General features: G+C 40.8%; 1 protein-coding gene across 1 annotated transcript; it reads right to left on the bottom strand.

The window, feature by feature from the left end:
* Positions 1 to 309: 309 nt before the first annotated feature.
* LOC124130854 (fibroblast growth factor receptor 2-like) lies at positions 310 to 11483 on the bottom strand. Its single transcript, XM_046493889.2, has 11 exons — positions 11473 to 11483; positions 10317 to 10583; positions 10090 to 10146; positions 9456 to 9625; positions 8428 to 8623; positions 6045 to 6164; positions 3949 to 4103; positions 3504 to 3623; positions 2395 to 2509; positions 1951 to 2044; positions 310 to 1384 (listed from the first exon to the last, which is right to left on the bottom strand). The coding sequence occupies exons 2-11, from the start codon at positions 10570 to 10572 to the stop codon at positions 1249 to 1251; spliced, it is 1419 nt and encodes a 472-aa protein (XP_046349845.2). The 5' UTR covers positions 10573 to 10583; positions 11473 to 11483; the 3' UTR covers positions 310 to 1248.
* Between the last annotated feature and the right edge of the window lie 2874 nt (positions 11484 to 14357).

Here is a 14357-nt window from a genome sequence, read left to right as displayed (position 1 = left end):
ATCCCATTACAGGTCACGTCAGAACAACATTTCGCGAACTATGACCTACCAATGAAATGACCAACAGGAAGTCGACGTTTGCCACTTAGAAGGCAGCTCTCTTAAGCTTTGGGTACCAGTTTCAAAGTTGCGACTTCCATTCCAGACAATGCTTTTTAAAGTATTTTGAATCGGTCATACATTCCGTAACAGTTGTTTTGTGTTAAACTTAGAGGTTGCATGATTAGAAAACATATTCCGCCAACAATGTAACCTAACAATATGAATATTTATTTTATATTTTTTATTACGTGTTTGAATCCTTATCTATCGTGTAGTTGTCCGATTTTCGATCACGAACGTTGATACTACTAAGTTTCGTTTATCCGACATACTCGTTAATCCTACATAATCATATGCAACCATCGATGTCGAATTAACGGGACTTGACTGTAGATGATATGCAACTTAATGTGTCGTGTTGACTGGCATATTTTTGCATTTTACGTGGGCTTCTAACACCACCTGCGTGCATCCTTTGGAAAATAGTAAATTGTATTGAGGGTTTGACAGGGAGCCAACACTACTTTGATATAAGTTAACCAGGAGGTTAGAATATTTAATCGGGATATTTGAAGAGTTGGCACTGTCTATGAATCCAGTGTTACGAAGACAGTGTTGATCATAAAATGTTACAGAATGCGATCTTAATTGTAGTCAAACTGTTGCCTTGTCATCACATGGTATGACATTTACATCAATATGAAAGTTAACACCCAAAAGGGTCATCCTAATACTTGTCCATAGAGTAAACACATGACTTCAAGAGTGACATATTGTGTGACCATGTTATCCTTTCAATACACCTTTTAGTAATACAATGAATTTAAATTCATGAAATTATTACTTCAGAATGTGGAAGAAAGCAAAATTATATACAATTACTTTCTTAGACTTCCCAATCGCTGTCAAATTGAACATTGTCAAACAGGTAATAAGTATCAATAGTGACAACTACGCCTCCTAATTATAAAATAATATCATTATTATGATCATGATTCTGATTATGATTATATGAAAGCAACACGGATCTTGAACATAAGACGAGGATACTGTTAACACAAGCAAAACAGCAACATTATAAGCATATTCAAAAGTGACTTAAAAGCAAAATTATTTCAGCATTAGCAGTGGTTATAAAATTACAGTTTCTTTGTTCTGGTGATTGTAACTACAACTATTTAATTTGTTACAATCGACTTCATTAAACTAGCTAGCGTAGTAATACGTTTCATCAGATGAAGGAGTCAGGCCAAATAGCGCCTGCAGTTTCCCCAACATCTCCGCAAATGTAGGCCGTGCTTGGGGAGAGCTCTTCCAACAAGTTTGCATGAGTTCGTAGTGACTGTAAATATAGAACGATTAGTTCACATCACCGGAGCATCAAAATGTTATGTTTTGTTTGTTTGGTTTTTGTTTAACGCAAATATGGGATCGAGTGGCCAGGCTGGCTGTCTGTCTGGCCAATTGCGTAGATCGATGCTCGTGTCAATCACTGAATTGTCTGGTCCAGATTCAATTATTTACTGACCTCCGTCTATATGCTGGAACATTGCTGAGTGCGGTGTTAAATAACAAACAAGTAAACTCGGTGGTAATAGAAAAGCTTTAAACTGATTTCTACCACCTTCCTGAATATCAGGATCGGTGGATCCGTAAATCAAGTAAAAAATTGAGACACCTTCTGTACACAATGATAATAATGTGTTTTATTGGTCTTATAAACTCCATGGCAAAAGATCGTATACACTTAAAATATTGGATTTGACCAGTAATTACAACGTTACCAAAACGGTACCTGGGCTGAAAATAATTAACAATTTATGTTTGTTTCACTTTTTTGCCACCACCACCACCACACAGGGTTGTATACTTTCTTTTGCCAGGCAGTGTATTAACAAAGCCACTTACACGTCTTCTGCAAACTCGGGTTTCTTGAGACGATGTCCGTTTCGAATCTTTGTGGGCAGATCTCGGCTTCTTACACCATCGTATGGAGTTTTGCCTGTTGGTGGGTTCAAACGTGATTATCGTTCACACTGCAGAAACGTTCTTGAGATCATGTCTTTGGAAAGTAAATCATCCTCACAGGCTGCAAGAATATTTTTATTCCCTATCTGCCATGGACTTTACATGTATACGTCCACATAAAAAATATTGTTCTCATAAGATTTTTGAAAACAAAACAGGTAGGACTATTACTACTCTTGTTTTGAATTTAAGATTCCAAAATCACGTTGAGCATTGATTTCGCCAAGACAGGTTAAATAAAAATGTGAAGCTTCGTATCGGAAAATGATTTTAAAAAATACAAGAAGCAAGAAGAAGAAGTTTAAAGATCTAAACATGTCTTACCCATACTGAAGATCTCCCACATAGTGATGCCAAAGGACCAGCTGTCACTCTTCTCGTTGGCTCCCTTCAGAGACTGAAAACACTCTGGAGCCGTCCACTTCACAGGGATTTTATCCTGGAAAATAGGTTTGTGATAACGTGCCATTGTATTTCTTGTTACACTACTCGTGAGATACATGTAGTGTGTAGCACTTCGGTCAGATATCAGTATTATATACGTTAAGAGAGATTGAGAAGAATTACGAAATTAATCATGTATTGGACATATATAATAAATAATATTCATTACAAGTTTCATCACTCTTCAAAGGCGCTGGACAGGTAGTTTTGAGACATAATTTCAGCCTCTTTTTATTGTAGATATTGTGGCTTGAATTGAAGATAAGTCCGTTTCTTCATCGGTCAGTTATGTTGAAACACTGTGATGTGGATTTTATTCTAATAGTGTAATTTGAAGTACATTTTTACAACGAAATGAAGGATTTTCTAGTAAATCTGCTTGAAACCACACTTTAGCCCTACTTTTAGCCTTGAAGGCTGAAATGCAAGTTTTATATGAACCATGGTCAAAGAATGTCTGTGGAAGGAAGTCAACCACTCATACCAGTGTTACACATTATCGTGACAAAACAAGGCATATAGCCCACCCCTTGCCTATGCCATCAGATTCAATTGCTAGCGATGCTGCTATCACTGTAAGGGAGATGAAGCAAAAATTGGGCGTTGTAGTATTGTTAAGAATACTTTGAAATATTTTTTGTAAGTGTACAATATGATACCACTGCAAACTGATGCCTCTGGATATGCATGTGTACGGTGGCCCATAAACGTATAAGCAGATCTATCAAATCTAGTTTTAATTAAAATCCCATAGGTAAGAAATTGTTCGATTAAATGGCGGGTAATGTATCTCTTCGGGCTTTCTAGGTCGTCCATCATTCTGTTTAAATGACAGCTGAGATATATTCATTTTATGATAAACAACGTGTTACAACAACCAATCCAAATTCTAATATTTCACGAAGTTGTGTTGATTCATGTCAGCCTAATAACGATGGTTGGTGTTATTGGTAGCTTAGTTGAGAAATGTGTTTTTTTTTAAAACACACCGATTTAGCATTGTTGTCTTCACCATCCTCTTCCAATTTACAGGGACCAAATCCTGTTACCTTGACCTCGTCGGAGGATGTGAGAAGGCAGTTGCGGGCCCCTAGCTTCCGATGAACGATCTGTGTCATTTGAAATAGCAAAGATACAATAAAAAATATAATATCAATTCAATTCGTATCACACTTAGCAAACCCTTTCAGGGTAAATGCACTGTGCTAAGAAATCCATACCAAATTTATTTCTAAAAAAAATATTACTGAACGTTTTAAAGAATAAAACCAATGTATCATCGTTACGATTTTTCTTTTTCCGAATGTTCACTGGAATAATATAAATTTCACCAAAACCATTCTGATCAAAACACATAAGCCGTAACGGCCCCTCCGTAACGTCCCCTTAACGTTGAAGGACTTTAGCTTTAGGTCTGATCTGTGTACAACTCACGCCCTTGTCGGCCAGGTAAGCCATGCCCCGAGCTACTCCGAGGGCAAACAGGTTGACCTTCTCCATGATTTCATCGTTGATCTTATTCTGGTGACTTGATAACCATTTGTCCAGCTGTCCCTTTCTGCAGATTTCTAGGACCATCACAGGTCCCACTGTAAAGCAATACAAATACTGAAATACCTATACTGCACTTCCATAGATCCATAGATCGCGAGCCTATTACGACCAGATCGGACTCGGATCGCGAGAGGGTTCTAGATCTGTACCTATCGTCAGGAAGCGAGGTGCTGGCTGTAACACTCTTGCAACCATGTCGCGACTCAAACATAAACGTCCCTCAACCGCGATCCTTTCGCGACCAGATCGGAATCAGATCGGATCAGAATTGATCGAGATGCTTTCGGTATCAAGATACAAGCGTTTTCCTATCATAATGTGACGGATCGCGAACGTGGATATAGTTGAAGTATATATATGGAACAGTAGGGAAACTGACTATACATGACCCGTGAAGATCCGGGGTCTTCAGCAACCCATGCTTACCGTGAAAGGCGACTATGCTTGTCGTAAGCGGCTACTAACGGAATCGGGTGGTCAGACTCGCTGACTTGGTTGATACATGTTATCATATCCCAGTTGCGTGGATTGATGCTCATGATGTCAATCACTGGATTGTCGGGTGCAGGCTCGATTATTTGCAGACCGCCGTCATACGGCTGGAATATTGCCGAGTGCGGCGTTAAACAAAAAACAAACAAACAAACACAACTATACCTTATTCACAAATCCAAAACGGGCTTTGTCATCACCGATCTCAGCGACCCGAGAAGATTCCGGGGTAGAATAGGTCTTCAGCAACCCATACTTGCCGTAAAAGGCGACCATGCTTGTCGTAAAAGGCGACTAACGGGATCGGGTGGTCAGGCTCGCTGACTTGGTTGATACATGTTATCGATCTCAATTGCATGGACCGATGCTCATGATGTCAATCACTGGATTGTCTGGTCCAGATTCGATTATTTTACAGACCGCCGTCATATAGCTGGAATATTGCTGAGTGCGGCGTTAAACAACAAACAAATAAACAAACACTTTAAAGCATATAATTTCGTTTAGGGTGTTAACAGCCTTAGGTCTGGGATCATATTCACCGCGACGAGATCGGAATCGGTTCCGGAATCTGTCGCGCTGTGTGGCATCCGATCTCGATCTGTACCTTATAATATTTGGATCTGAGAATACCTATCCGAAAGTTTAACACGAATACCCAACTCATAAACATTATACTAACCAGACCGTTCCTTGTTTTAATCCTTAAATGCGGAGCGCCTGCGTAACACTAAGTACCATGTTTTAACGTCTTTTAGTAAGACGCGGTAATGGTTTGAACCATTGACCTTCCGCTCTACGGGCAGACGTTCGACCAATTGGAGGGCATCAGACGATCACGTCTTTCAAAGTATTTTTATTTCTTCCACAGTTTTAATCATAGAACATTTTTCAGTTGCAAATCACCAGCAGATGGAGGGATGTTGTACGCCTTGCTGGGGTCCCATGTAGGTAGCAGAGATACGTTAAGTCGCTATGGTCCCCAGTCTGGCCTGACTATGGATACTGGCCGTCTGTAGACCGTGTTGTATATTGAACCGTCAAATACTAGTCCTATCATTTTAATGATAATTATAATGAACCCGTCACAGTGTAATCTCGTGATTGCCAAATTACTCCAAGTGCAAACACAAATGTGAATGGGGGCACGGGTGGCCCAGTCATCTTAGGCGTCGCGATTCGCTGTGCAGAGTTGCGTCCCTTGGGCACGCCATAAACCTATGATTGTGGGTTCGAATCATGGGTCGCCCCAATTATGTTTCTAGGTTTGTCAGCACCATACCCGTGCTCGTGGGTTTCACCGAAGTGGTAAACGTTTGAGACCTGCATCAATTTGGGCTTTCCTCCCACATTAAGCTGACACGCAGGGATATAACTGGAACAAATTTAAAAGCGGCGTTAAACCCAACTCACTCACGCACTCACTCACAAATGTGAACACTACAATAGCATTGATGTGAGTTTACATTAAAATGAATACATACATGCATCGTTGTTGACAACTGCCCCGATAAATTTCAGGACATTTCTGTGTTCTCCAACCTGGGTTGCTGCAAAGTTGATCTTTGCCAACATCATAAGTCTGCTGGCATCATTCACCTCATCTGGAATTTAGCAAGCGATCACCAATGCATGTAATTTTTTTAAATAAATACATTGATCAATATTATAAACAAGGGGTGTGCACTCAAATATTAAATATAAATCGATGTGATACCTAAGTGTGGCTTATCGCATAGCACCATCTTATCATACAGGCGAAGGCTACACATCAGGCAAATTTATTTGTAAGCACCGTTGGTCACGGAGATGACCGTCTTTAGCAAGCTTGACTCCTAGTTTTTTTCTAGGTCTTCAGTCCTCTCCCACAATGAAACATGTGTCTTTTTAGGCAAGAGACTTTGTTCGAAACATGCCTCCGTTCACCCGGCAGTGAATGGGTACCCGGTAGATTGAGATGGTAATGTGTCTGTTACTTTATATTATAGCACCTAGTAGGGCAGCTTGGGTTTAATACTCCCAAGAGCACACTGACCTATCGAATAGGATAATAACAGTGCGCTTTGCGCGAGCTTGTAATTGTGGATTAATAAAAATACATATTGTTTATAGCTGAAATATTACTGATTGAACGGTTTAACACCTTTTATTCACTTATGTCACGACATTAAACACCCAAACACACCACCATACTACTAATCAGGTAGAGAATGAACACATTACTTTTAATTTGTTGGTTTGTTTTTCAACATCGCTTACTGCTATATTTAAATAACATGATGGCGGCCTTTTCATAACTGAGTTCAGACCAGACGAAACCGAACCTAACCACCAGATGCATTTCGTTGCTGCGCACGACAATCAAGGTCTACTAGGGACATATCCTAACCCCGAATCCCCGAAACCCCGAGGTAAATATTTTTAAATAAGGGTCACCGAATATTTGTTTTACTTAATTTTCAGTTATGTACTTTGTATTTCAGAAACATGTATATCATGAGTGGTAGCTTGATGTCGGAGCAATGCTAACAAGAGTTTGCCACTAACGTGGCTATATCCCCCGCCCCTGTTGCAGAATTTATGATATAATTAAAATTAAACAAACCCTAACCTTTTTTAACCGAGGTGGAACTTGTCATGGAAATTGTAAAAAAAAGAAGAGTTTGGAACCTAAGTCCATCTTGTTGCCATGGAAACGTAAAAAATAAAAATTTCTAAAATTTCTAAATAGCAAAAGGCACCAGTTCAGCATTACCGGACAGACCTGCAAAGTTTGATGAAAAAATATTGAACGGTTTATGAGTTATGCTCCGGAAACGAAACGTGACGGACGGAGGCCGTTTCTATATCCTCCGCCAACTTTGTTCGGAGGGGGATAATAACACAAAATGCGCCATGGACAAGCGCTTGTTTGCATTCAAAATATTAATATCTGAGTATGTGAGATTTGAAACATCTACCACTATTACACAGAAAATATCAGCGCGTCTTCGTTGGCCTCTTTGTCTATGAGGAGTTACGTCCCTTAGACGTGCCCAGGTCCGATGATCATGGATCCCAGTCACGCAGACCTTTAAATTTTGGAACCATCCTACACCTCATGGTGAGGACAGACGAAGGATCATTATCTGGACGAATGTGGAATTCAAACCTGTGATCAGCGTATCCGTGTTCGGCTAAAGGACGTAAATCGGCACAGCAAAATTTTACAGCTTAGATCACTAAGGCATCAGTAGCGCCTTTCTCTCGTACATACTTTATGGTTTCAACACAATCTCATTATAATAAGATCTTAATTCTCGCTATCGCTAAAAACAAAGATCTGAGGACATCGCATTACGGGTCACGTCAGAACGACCTTTCGCGAACTTTGACCGGCGACTGAAATTACTAACAAGAAGTTGACATCAGCCAATTAGAAAGCAGCTTTCTCTAGCTTTACGGCACTCGTTTTAACCTGGCGACTTCCATTTCAGACTACGGTTGAAAGATATGTTGACACAGTTCTCGATTAAAATTTTGAAAACTGAACAAACGAACACTCCGGAATGTCTAATGTATGGTTGACATTGTATGGCAGTGCTTCCCACGTACTTTGCAACGCCTCCTCCGTTCAAATGTTTACACGGATGCAAGAGATAGACGATAATTTTGGACGGAATCAGTCGTACGGGCCGTTACTGTCGTTCGGAATACCCCGTGCTAACATTTTCGAGGTTGCATGATTAGAAAACACATTCCGACTGTCACTTTCATGATTGGTCGGATGAAAGGTCGTTCTGACGTGACCCGTAATGGGATGTCCCTCGATCTTTGTTCAGCGAGAACTAAGATCTGATTTTAATGAGATTGGGTTTCAACATGTACCTTTTAGCACTTTAGCCACCACCTCTGTTGACTGTGCGCCATGTTTGTACGTGGCCTTGAGTATCCGAGCAAACTTGCCAACCTGCAGCTCCTGCTGCAACTTGAGATTATCCTTCGAGATGTACCAGGGTTGCTCCAACCCGAACTCCATACTGCCGTACTGGTAGATGTCATCATCCGCATTGTACGCATTGTTCTGCAAGAAATAGAAACAGCTTTGCTTGATCAATAACTGTGACCCAGTCTTCTACGACGCTGCAATTCGCAGTGCAGAGTTGCGTACCATTTGGCGTGCCAGAATCCTACGATCGGGGTCGAATCCCAGATTCGCCCTGGCTATGATTCTTGGTTTGTGAGCAACGTACCCGTGCTCTAAGACCTGCAGCATCATATGCGTGAATAATAATAATAATAATTATAATTATAATTTTCGTAAAATTCACACTCAGCAACATTGAATTTCGTTAGAGTACACATTGTAATTATAATCGATAAAACCCTTTCCATATTCACAAGAAATTTTCAGAATTGAAATTGGTAAATAATTGGTTGTGTCTCACCAACGTAAATAAATCCACATGCGGTACATACATTTGTTGTCAAGAAAGCACAATAAACGTATTTTCGGCTTTGGCTGACTCGGAGGAACTTCGTAACGCACGACTTCTCAATTCAGGGGTTGATAAATCAAAATGTGTGTGTGTGGTGTGTGCGTGTGTGTGTTGTGTTGTGTTTGTGTTTTGTGTGTGTGTGTGTGTGTGTGTGTGTGTGTTTTGTGTGTGTGTGTGTGTGTGTGTGTGTGTGTGTGTGTGTGTGTGTGTGTGTGTGTGTGTGTGTGTGTGTGTGTGTTTGTGTGTGTCAGTATAACTGTCTCGGCCCAAACAGTTTTCGATATTGAGCTCAATACCAGCAAGGGCTTTGACATTGGTAAGGTCAGTATCCATTGGTACCAACTGATCACGAATCAAATGCAAACATCTAATTAATAATAATCATTAAGGAAGATCGATGGAATGAGTATGGATTACCTTGTAAGACATTACTTTGGCTTCGGCATTGTTCAGCTTTCCCCGAGGGGGTTCTTGATATGTGCGCCGTGTGGTGTAGCGACTTCGCCGACGTTTCATCATGGCTGCTGCCTTCCCTGTTTTCCACACGAAGATGCCTACACCTAGTACTACTACTATCAACAGCGCCCCTGAAATAACAGTGCGGTTTAGTGAGTGAGTTGGGTTTACACTTTTAGCAATACGCCAGCAATATCACAGCAGGGATACCAGCAATAGGCTTCACACAATGTGTAAGTGAGTGAGTTAGGTTTTAACAGTATTCCAGTTATATCGCGGCGTGTCAGCTTAATGTGTGAGGAAAGCCCGAAGCGATGCAGATCTCAGACGTTTACCACTTCGGTGAAACCCACGAGCACGGGTATGGTGCTGACAAACCTACAAACATAATCGGGGCGAACCGGGATTCGAACCCGCAATCATAGGTTTCTTGCGTGTCCAAGGGACGCAACTCTGCACAGCGAATCGAGGCGCTTCAGACGACTTGGCCACCCGTGCCCCCTTCACACAATGTAAAACCCGGATATTCAGGGCTACCCCACACCTCGTAGCCAACTACGGAAAGAAATCAGATGCAGTCAAGAGTAATACCAACCTATGGCTATTCCAGCAATCGCTCCTGTGCCAATCCCGGGTTGGGCCGGAGCATCCACTGAATCATTTTCAAAACATTTTCATAAAAAAAACGCAGTATCAGTTTGTACTTGACTCAAGAGTAGTGATATTAAATTCATTTACAGAATTTGCGAATCGAAGAAGGCAACATAATATAAGTATATAATAACCTTATTTCAATCAGAAATACATGACTGTTGTACTCACAAGTCTTAAAGGATACCGCGACTGGTTTACTTTTGATTCCGCCATAGTCAGTGGTTACTTTGACCGTGTAGGCTCTACTAGGGTCAAGGTCGGTCAGGTCATAGTAATTGGCGTCCTTGTAAACCTTGATCATATCAGAATGTCCAGTGTCCCACTCGTAGTTAATCCAGATGAAGGTCCGGGGATAGCAGCTCGGAGAATGATGCCAGGTAACACGGACACTTGAATCGCTGATTTCCTCCGTGTTAACTCCCATTGGTCCAAAATCTGGTATATCAAATTATATTTAGATACATTTTCATCTTCTTTTTCCTATAGGAAGACGTACTCTTAAGTTCATTATAAAAGATCATGAATTTCAAGCCATGTTGGTGACCGCGGTGGTCCAGTCAGCTAACGGTTGAAGAGTTGCGTCTCTTTGGCGTGCCAGGATATAATGATGGTGGGTTCAAAAACACATAAAATGATTCTAGATTTGTCAGGACCCCACACCTCACCGTGTTTTCACCAAAGAGATAAAATGCTAATACCCGCACCACTTTCCTACACTATTAAGCTGACACGCCATGAAATACTTTTTGAAGCGGTATTAAACAAAATTCACTCATACAAGACAAGTACACGTTCATGTACATACATAGAAAATAGAGCGACAGGGTAGCCTTGTGATTAAAGCGTACGCTCCCCTGGCCTAAGACTATCGTTTGATTCCCCACGTGGCTATATAATATACGTCATACAGCTGTAGTAATGAGTGAGTAAATTGGGTTTAACGCCGCTTTTAACAGTATTCCAGTTATATCACGGCGTGTCAGCTTAATGTGGGAGGAAAGCCCGAAGTGATGCAGGTCTCAGACGTTTACCACTTGGGTGAAACCCACAAGCACGGGTATGGTGCTGACAAACCTAGAAACATAATCGGGGCGAATCAGGATTCGAACCCACAATCATAGGTTTCTTGCGTGCCCAAGGGACGCAACTCTGCACAGCGAATCGCAGCGCCTTAGACGACGTGGCCACCCGTGCCCCTACAGCTGTAGTAATGCAACAATAGGTATAAACCCTTACTTTACAGAAAGAAAAAGAAAAGAATGTCTGCAACGTAAATTTTCAAAATTAATTTTAAAGACAAAACTTAACAAATATTCATCCTTACAGGCTTCGGTTCCGTTCTTTTAGATATATTTTCGTTGATTTTATATATTACTTTGTATTGTATATTTAAAGATTTACTTGAAACATATTTATTTTGCTCTTTGACATGTGCCATGTGGACCGGTTGTCAAACTTGAAGTGTGTGTCCAAGAATTATATTTTCAATAATCTTTCACGTTACTATATGATTCATGATTTTTCCGTTCTCGCCAAGAGATAAATGTTTGTAAATATTCCGTTTCATTTTTCAAACTTCACTCGCAAAGAAGGAAGCGTGGAATATTTCACGATAAAACATTGTTCTACCATGACGCAATTTCTAGAGTTTCGAACAAGAGCTCGCAACTTGATGACGTCGCAAATTGGACGACGTCATTTTTGAGTGTGATGTGTCCGTGAGGTTTTTTCCCCTCAGATGTAACTGGGCAAAGCGGATTAAGGCAATGGCAAATGGCCGATCAGTAAATAACAATCGGTATATAATGTTTGTTTATGTAGTGGTGGTGGTGCAATTATCTTCTCTGAAATTTCATTTCAGTCCTCAGTATTTAAGCAGAAATATTTGAATATCAATGCTAACAATAATTTTAGGGCATATATTTCAACTGTTGGCTTCCACATCCATGTGAGCTAAAGTGCCGTTGCACTTTTTTCCTGTTTGAAAGGGGGTAGGGCCAGAAAAAGATGTAGATGGACGCCCATTGCAGTTAATCGAGAAGCCAACTATCGACTGTGTGATAATAGCATCACACAGGGAAGTAACAATGTTATCTGCAAAGCTTGATCACACTTGCACCTGATAGCCTGTTAACTCGTGGTGTCCTTAAAGATATGTTGTCCTTTTTTCACTCATATAAAATTACCAGTGAGTTGTATTTATATTATTAGTTTAAGGTAAAGCAAAGATGATTGTTTGTGAGTTTTACTTTTAATGATATGCACATGTAGGTACCGTGTAACCAGTAAAAAAGAAAGGGTAACTACTAAATCATAAATGCTACAATACATGGTCACTTATCCACTTGACTAGAAAAATAAAACCTCAACCAGGCAAACTATGAAACACTGTTCGAAGCAGCGTTATCTCCCGTTCACTCATGCACTGACTCAGTGTGGCAGTGCGACATATATACTGTGCAAAAAAGTAGAGCACACTTTGTTTTGAGGTGTACCTACAGAAAATACACTTACATCTGGCAATTGAAGTAAGTAATGTATGTACCAAGAACATTGTGACAGTCACGAAGCACGTGACCTAGCTGGGGCAGCATGTGCAAGGGGTGGTATGCCAGATTTACCATTGTCACTCAGATTCGTTTGAGAGCAGACATATATTGTTTCCATGGAACCAAACGTTCAAACACACTTTATCAAACACATTTTGTCATTAAGGAAAGAACAGCAAGGATCATACGATTTTTGCAAAGTGCATGTTGCAGGTGCAGGTGGGCACACGTCAGAATATTGTTGCCCAAACGCTGCATGTTTCTAAATTTGTCATCAGCAGATTGTGGGCCGGATACCAACGAACACAGAACGTCGATGATCGACGCCGCTCTGGACGCCGAAGGGCAACCACTCCAGCCCAGGACGGATTAGTCAGAACGATGGCATTACGAAATATGTTGCAAACTGCCACTTAGATAGATATGGGATCGGTTGCAACAGCCAACTGGTGTAAGAGTACATGCCCGTTTAAAATCGTCTGCTCAGATGTCATGTTTGTGCCTGACGTCCACGCCACATCCCTAAACTTACTGCACGTCATTTGAATCATAGGCGTCAGTGGGATAATCGACTTTGGGCTAATGTCATGTTTTCGAGGAATCGAGGTTCACTCTCGACTTCCAAAACTACCAAGGTTTGTAGACAAAGCTTTAAAAGGTTGACACTCAAATACCTGCAACTGTGTACCACTATTAATCCATCAATAGTAACGCGAGACCACTGTAAGTATTTCTGACATATCACAGATTCATCTTTATGGATATCACTGGTTTCCCCATGAAATCTATGGTTGAATGTTGTGAAATAGTTTTCGTGACTTTATCATTGTACCCAATATTGCATGGGGATGCAGGAAACATACCGGAAAATGCGCACATAAATTACCGCAACATTGAAAATGGTGAACGCATTTAGACACCCAAACTATCTATATGAAGCTGATTTAAAACCGCCTCTCCTTCTTAAAATATAATGTAAGAACGTCAAACACTTTATAATATGGGAAAATAATTAAATTGCAAGAGATTCTATTGCATTTAATCGGTTAACAAAGCAATGATTTTGTTTGCGTTTGTATTACCATAAACCTTAAAACAATAAGACCATGCCCACTAAATGGTTACAAAAATCTGTGAAGGTATTATTGTTGACTTATTTATTCATAATTTTTTTGTACGCATTGATATCATGTACGTAAAATGTATGAAGATAATAATTTCGGAAATTTAATTTCCTACAAATATGTACAATTTAACGTGTGAAGGTCTGCACGTTGGTTGTCTTATCCGTCGCCAAAGATGCTCTCCAGTCGAGTGGTCGGTGTGTGTGCGTGCGTGCGTGCGTGCGTGTTTGCGTGCGTGCGTGCGTGCGTGCGTGTTTGCATGACACGCCTTCAGCCTGTCCACTTCCTGTACGCAGTTTCAACGTAACGTTCTCCCCGATGTCATAACGCCCACATCATAACGCTACCCCCACCAAACCTGTCCACTTTCTTGACGCAATTTCCGGCGTAACGTTCTCCCCGACGTCTGTAGACCCGTGCTCTTCCATCCCCTTGCACGGAGGAGAAATCTTGATTAGTCGCTGAACCAGACACTCTCTTTCGCAGTTGAGGCCATACCCTGTGTTGCTGACACCAATGCAGTCGTTGTTGACGAT

The sequence above is a fragment of the Haliotis rufescens genome, unplaced genomic scaffold, assembly GCF_023055435.1.
Source record: "Haliotis rufescens isolate VD_foot unplaced genomic scaffold, xgHalRufe1.0.p SCAF_10, whole genome shotgun sequence".
NCBI classification, from domain to species: Eukaryota; Metazoa; Mollusca; class Gastropoda; order Lepetellida; family Haliotidae; genus Haliotis; species Haliotis rufescens.
The sequence above is the reverse complement of the archived record's forward strand: the minus strand, read 5'-3'. Positions and strand labels throughout refer to the sequence as shown.